Source organism: Cynara cardunculus (genome assembly GCF_001531365.2).
Source record: "Cynara cardunculus var. scolymus isolate 2C chromosome LG 1, CcrdV1, whole genome shotgun sequence".
Classification (NCBI taxonomy): domain Eukaryota; kingdom Viridiplantae; phylum Streptophyta; class Magnoliopsida; order Asterales; family Asteraceae; genus Cynara; species Cynara cardunculus.
Genome location: NC_037528.1, coordinates 13,626,159 through 13,633,169, shown reverse-complemented (window position 1 = coordinate 13,633,169; position 7,011 = coordinate 13,626,159). Strand labels below are relative to the sequence as shown.

Below are 7,011 nucleotides of genomic sequence, written 5' to 3'. Positions count from 1 at the left end.
TAATATTTTGAAGAGATTTATTTAATGATGGTTTAAAGTTTTAGTTATGTATTAGGATTGATCATAACATATTAACAATTGTGAGGATGACAATGTGAAGAAAAAAATATGAAGGTCAATAAATTAATCATTACATTTATATTCTATAACTCTAATAAAAGAAAATGATATATGCATGAACTGACATTATAATATTTCAACATTAGTTTGATTTTTTTAAATAATCGTCACCGTGCAACGCACGGTGCACAAAACTAGTTAACTGTAAAATAATTAACCTTAAGGTCTAAAGAGTTTGGCCCCAAATAACTCTAAATTAACCTTAAACAAATATATAATTCTAAATTTAAATTAGGAATTTATACATAAATTAACCTACAGAGTTAGCTAATTAACTTGTTAATATGTTAACACTTAACATTGATATAAACAAATTAACATAATAACGTTAAGATAAACAATTTAACCCTAAAGTTGGCTTGAAATATAATCAAGTTAATCCTAACTAAAAATATTTATGGTTTACCCAGCAAAATATATAGTTTTACTATTAAATGACTTAACACAATGTAATTATGCAACATATATTTAATGCTTTCAAAGGAACCCACTAACCTAAGGGTAAGTTCGCCTTTCAGAATGAGGATCTTTAGTAAGAAATTTTGATACCTAAAACTCTCGGGGTGCACAAAACCCCGACCAACATAACCCGATATAATTCAGCCCGAAGCTACTTGATGTGCAATTGATATGTGTTGAGAATTTAATACATAAAGCGTTTTTTTTACGTCTTTTTAGTTATAATAATTTCTTTTCATTCCCACTTTGGGTCTTTTTCATTTATTTCTTTACACTTTTGTTATTATGAAGTTAAATATTGTGGTTGACTTATTGGTATATGTGAATGAAGCTAATTGAGAGTTTTTTGTGAAAACAACAAATGCTACAGCATTGATGCAGCGTCGACCTGATTCATACGCAGCTTTTTGGAGGGCTTAATGGATAAGACGCTGACTTTTTGAAGATGGAGGACAGCTATAAAAGCTGGATTTTTAGTGGAAAAATCTGTTGTTAGACTTTGGTTAAAACTATGTACTTTTTAGTTACACTTTTGTTGGTTTGTAACTTACTTTTAGAAACCTTAGCCTACAAGTTTATTTATTTTGTCTTCTAGTGCCCCTTTTTGAGTATAAATAGAGGGCTTGGGGTGCCTTCTAGTCCATTCCTCCATCCTATTAATCTTTCATTCCACCTTTTCTCCCATTGTATTTCCTTTGTTTGCATTTGTAAACCCTCTCCAATGGTGTTTTTAATTAAGTCTTCAAGTTCTTTATCTTTTTCTTTATTTACATTCTTGTCTTTTATTTTCCATCATTTATTTTCTCGTCTTTTATTTTTCCGCTATTTACATTCTCGTCATTTACATTCCCGTCATTTATTTTATCATCATTTACATTCCCGTCATTTATTTTATCGTCATTTACATTTCCGTTATTTATTTTCTCGTTATTTACTTTACGCAATTTACGTTTATGTCTTTATTTTCCGCCATTTATTTTTTACTTTCCGTTATGAGTAGCTAAGCTTTAATAGCTTGGGTGTGAGACGGAAAGGTGAGATTTTCAAACCGAACGAAAGTAGCTAAGTGTTTTCGAAAACGACGTTTCATTGTTTCATTCGAGTTTTTWTAAAACCAAGCRCACTTCTTGACGGGTTGATCACTTGAAAGTGTTAAAGTGCGATGGACTTAGAGATAAGCCATCAATAAGCACGTCAATTTGGATGACATAAGAGGTAGATTTGAGAAAGTTGCCGACAAAGAGACTTGTCATTTATGTTTTTCAAAACGTAACTTCCGACGGGTTGGTCACTTGTCAAAGTGTGATAGATTTAGAGATGAACTATCAAGAACACGCCAACTCGAATGATATGGGAATCGACTCGAGAGAGTGATTTTTAACAAAGAGATTTGTTTATCCATATATTTTGAAAACACCATTGTGTCACTATCCCCAGTCCGGACACCACATAGAGATATGAGTGGAAAGCTATAAGATAGTGAAATGGTGAAGTCCGAGAGGAATGCCTTCAAAATAGATGGTGAAACTTAGTTTCGAAACACTGCTTGCTGTAGCATTCCTATAGTATTGGCTGCTGGAATTTATGTTTGGGTCTCACCTTAAGTCTTACACCCTTGCTTCTTTTATATATTCTGTATTCTGTTCGGATTCACCTTAAAATCAAACAAAAGTCTTCAAAATCGTCATCTGAAATCATCTCTTTCATTGGACTCTAATCTAACTTTGGCTACAATGTCTGTGGACGATAATCCGGTACTTGTACCATTTTATTACTTGGAAAGACGACGTTAGGCCGTATTGTATACTTGTTTTGTGGCCTAATTTCATTAGTCTAAAGGTGTGAAATATAACCAACCAGCAATCGAGTTGTAAAATTTTCAAATAGTAGGTATTGAATTCTAATTCTGTTAGGGTTATTTGAACCCAATCTAACCTAATGAACTTGTTACCCCTTATATATATTATACGCATCTTCTATTAGACATGTTACTTGTTAGCGTTGCTTCGATCAACAACTAGTTAGTATTTTCGTAATTGTACTATAATTCAATTTGTAAATGTACTTTCTTTTTGCAAAAATCTCCAACTTTCTTCTTTGTTCCTCACGTACCATAAAAGATCACTTACCTGTGAGTAGTGAGTAATGAGTAATGGTTGCTTAAATATGTTGTTGGAGTGCTATTATTAGATTGCTTAAGTACGTGTCAGACCACATGGGTTGGGTTGGGTTGGGTTGGGATGGGTTGGGTTGGGTTGGGTTGGGTTTGTTTGAATGCGTTATACTTCAAATATTTTTAATGAGATGAGATTTTTCAAACCGCACTAGTTGAGTTAGATTGTTTAAACACCTCCAAATCAGCTAACCCGACCCAAAATAAAACAGTTGATTTTGTTTTAAAATTCACAAAATTTTAAACTTTTCAAATCCTTACAAACATAATTAGTAGGTTGTTTGCATGAAAACTTGTTATCATATACAACTTCCACACAAATTCTAGAAACACAGCATATAACTTCTGCAGAATGCATTCATTTGCTGCTGCTGCTACTCTTGTTCCTAGTTAAAGACAGTGACCTCCTCCTCATACTCCCCCCACCATCATCAACAATCTTCACTGCCTCCTCATGATCACTGCCATCATCATCATCATCATCATCATCACTGGATGGGTTTTCTGTCTCAATTGGAGCCTTCCCTTTTAATAGTTCTTTCTCCATTTCTTCATCCACTGAAGAAGAATAAGAAGAACAAGTGCTGTTACTATTACTGAAGCCATGGAAGATTGTCACACTTTCTTTCTTCCCACTTCTAGAAGAGAAGCTTTTGGTTTTCTTATCAGAGCTGCTGACTGGGAGGAGGGATTTTGATCGTGGGGTTGTCGTATCCTTCCCCAAACTGTACGTGGTCGAGAGTTTACGCTCTACGCTTTCCCTTTCTCTCACCAAATCTCCAAGTTCTTCCACCACTTGGTTACCTGCTGATCCCTCTGCTGCTGATGCTTTTTCCTCAAGCTCCCGGATGGTCTTATCAAATACCTTCTTTTGAAGCTGAAGTGAACACTGCAAAACAACATCACCTGCTTTAGTTTCTTAACCAAAATCTACAAACAGACTGTTTTGGCCTCAAAACTCAAAGCTAGCTTACTCTCTTTTCAAGAAACTTTCCAAGATCTTGGTTTTGAACCTTCTTTTTCTTCCAAAATATGCAACAAAATCGTACCAGTGCTGCCAGTATTATCACTAGAATTGTTTCGAGCACAAGAAATAATGTACTTGCTTTGTCGTTATCTGGGAAAAAGAAGATACATATGGGTGTTAACTGATTTAATGGACTGTTGAGCGTCATATATTAAGTGGTATCTTAATATCTTTACCTTTATCGATGCTAACGGGCTTCATGTCCATCATGGAACAGCTTGATGCAAGCTTCTGACCTGTTGAAATATAAAGTTCATCAAGTCAACATTCAGTCTGATTGAGGCAAGAAAATGACATGAAAGCTATGAGGTTGTTACGAGTGCTAAAGCACGACAGTGGATTGCCAGTATCTGCATGGATAGAACAATGAAGTTGTAAGTCCATTTATACTAATTCAGCATGATGAACTCTTTAAAGTAGTGCAAAAACTTACTTGAAATAGAAAGAAAAGCAAGAAGCATCCTTTCATCCATAACAAAATGCCTTAGATCACTCCCGGAGAATAAGCTTGACAATGAACCTATTTCGATTTTTTTTTAAAGTACAAAGTCAAATTACGCGATTTTCAATTGGTACGTTAATACAAACAAGTCAAACTAGGAGGAAACCAGATCACCAGGATAGCTTTCATTCCAATAAACAGATCCTGTTGCAGGAACCAGCAACTTGAAGATGGCATTTACTGGTTTCATGGCTGAAACGTAAGTGTATTCACCAATAGTGCGGCTAATCAATCCCTCCATCTTTGTCTGAGATATATAAACAGCATAGCCAGAGCAATCAAGAACAGGATTAACATGACTCGCTACATCCATGATATCTGTTCCAGGGAATTTCTTGAGAACCCCAGATGGTGAAATTGAGTAAAGGAACCCATCCAATGAACCAATGGATATCCAACCTGTAAGTCAACCCAAATAAAAAACATTAAAGACCATATGAACTGGAAAAAGAAGGACAAAATACTCAAATTACCATTGACATTAACAACTGGTGCAGAGTCTTGTGTACTTAATGGCCCTATACTTTGCTGCCACAAAACAGATCCATTCGAAACATCTAAAGCAAGAATAATGGCTATATCTGGTACAGTGAGATACAGTTGGCCGTTGTTTCCAGCAGTAATAGTGAAATTCCCCAATGAACTATAATCTTGAATCCACTTAAAATGAGGACTACGAATCGACAATGAATACAATTCTCCTTGATTATTTGAAACCTGCAAGAGTAAATATGAATCGTACTAAAAGAATTTAAAGGGTACATTAGTCATAAGAAAGCCTACGAAAGAAAGAAAATCTGGCAACAGAACTTACATAAACATTAGCATCACAATTATCAATCACAGGGACCGAATCAAAATAGCAGCCTGTAAGATTTTTCCTACAACCTTGACGGTATCCCATTCGACTAATTACAGGTCCAGTACTCCAGCGCAGTTTTCCATCAAACCTGTAAGAAAAGAGTCCCCTTCTATTTATATTAATGAGGACACAAGAACTATATGTGCTTACTGAAAGCCCAATAATCTCATCCATCCCTTCTACACCTGTTTCTGGACCCAAGAATACTTCCCCAGATGATTCAGGAGTTTGGGTGTTCCTAATATTGATTTTCAGTACTCGGTTTTCTGCAACTAGATATACCTGCCATTAATCATTGAGAATAGAAATAATGGTAGTACTCTCTTTAAGATTAAAAGAAAACAATCCTCGTAATTGCCATGAGTTCTTGAACAAGATTTACATCAGTTCTGAATCAGAATTTGTAGGCTTTGCTTACCTTTCTCGAAGCTCCAAGAACCGGCGTTATACCAACATTGCATGTGTAATTTAGAGGCATTCTCCTAGAAATGGAGCCATTGCTCTGGAAAACCAGCAAGTTCTTTTCCAAACATACATAAATCTTCCCATCATCACCGATCAAAGGATTCAAGAGCCTAGTTGTGGGTTTTGGACGTGGTTCTTGATCTAGATATTAAAGAGACATGGTAAAATAAAACTTGTAATGTAATGTAAATCTAGTTAAGCCGATAGTTAATCATCAACATTCTTCCTCCACTTTTTTAATCTAAACATTCTGATTCATGGATAGCTGGTATGATCCTCTTTGATTTATAGAGAAAACCATAACTTTACCACATCAAAGAAAAGCACTGACATTCAGAAATCAGTAAAAGATTGCATGCCGATAATCAACTCAATAAATCTCCAAATTTCAATCAAAAAAATGTATGTCCGATCACAAAATACGGAGTTCTTTCTTAACCCAAATCCAAAAAATTGACGATTGACAGAACACACTAAAATTTAAAGTAAAATTTGATTTTTTTTTACCTGATATCAAGTGTGGATTTGCACCAGATTCCCACTCCCAGCGAGCAGAAACTGATGTAAACATGTACAGTATAAGAATGCAAGTCAAAATTTCAAGGATTGGGGACATGATTGAGTAAAAACAGAACAGTTTTTGGGGTTTTCATAAAGAAAACGAAGATAGAAGGGAATTGCAGGAGAGAGAGGACGATAAACAGATGAAGCGGGGGTGCAGAGATTTTTGGGGGGAAGTTGGGTGTTTGAATATGATCGCGGGATTTGGCAGGTTAATAGTTGGTTACTACTTTTTTTATACAATTTTTTTTTATTATTTACCGAACAGACATGTTGAAATTTGGTATCGTTAACAACTTATACCAAAAAAGATGGAACGATGAAACTTTAAGTGAAAGATACGTGACATATGCAAGTGCGTCATATATAAAGGCACACAATCGTGTTTGATATTCACTTAAAATTTTGTTTTCTGAAATTGACATTTACAATCGTGTTCGTACTTACTAGACTTTTTATTTTCTAAAAAATGGGCCTTCACGGTCGGATTGCTTATAATGGCGTGATCCTGTTGTGCTTATTTCCAATGCGGTTGGATTGGCAGGAAATCCATAGCTAACTGGTATTTTGGGTGCCAAAATGGTATTTAGCATCGGATTGCAAGATGAAGAAATTCCATAAACGTATACGCTCAAAATAAAGATGTTCGTGAAGAATTTTATATGTACCCTGTAACATTCAATCTTGAAGGGATTTAAAAAAAATAATCCGAAAACCATCTGTGTATATAGTGAGGGCTAATAATTTTTTAAGAATAATGATCCTAACGTCCTCACTATCTTTGGTTGTATGCATACATCTTTCAATTTATAAACCCCTTTTCTAACATTGATTTCCGGGGG

The 7,011-nt window shown here is 35.1% G+C and overlaps 1 protein-coding gene across 1 annotated transcript; it reads right to left on the bottom strand.

Annotated features, from left to right (window-relative positions):
• Positions 1–3,110: 3,110 nt before the first annotated feature.
• LOC112513727 (protein GAMETE EXPRESSED 3) lies at positions 3,111–6,179 on the bottom strand. The gene is made up of 10 exons (XM_025120117.1): positions 6,116–6,179; positions 5,562–5,749; positions 5,096–5,425; positions 4,755–4,998; positions 4,377–4,680; positions 4,213–4,286; positions 4,097–4,129; positions 3,956–4,015; positions 3,727–3,869; positions 3,111–3,641 (listed from the first exon to the last, which is right to left on the bottom strand). The coding sequence occupies exons 1-10, from the start codon at positions 6,177–6,179 to the stop codon at positions 3,111–3,113; spliced, it is 1,971 nt and encodes a 656-aa protein (XP_024975885.1).
• Positions 6,180–7,011: the final 832 nt, after the last annotated feature.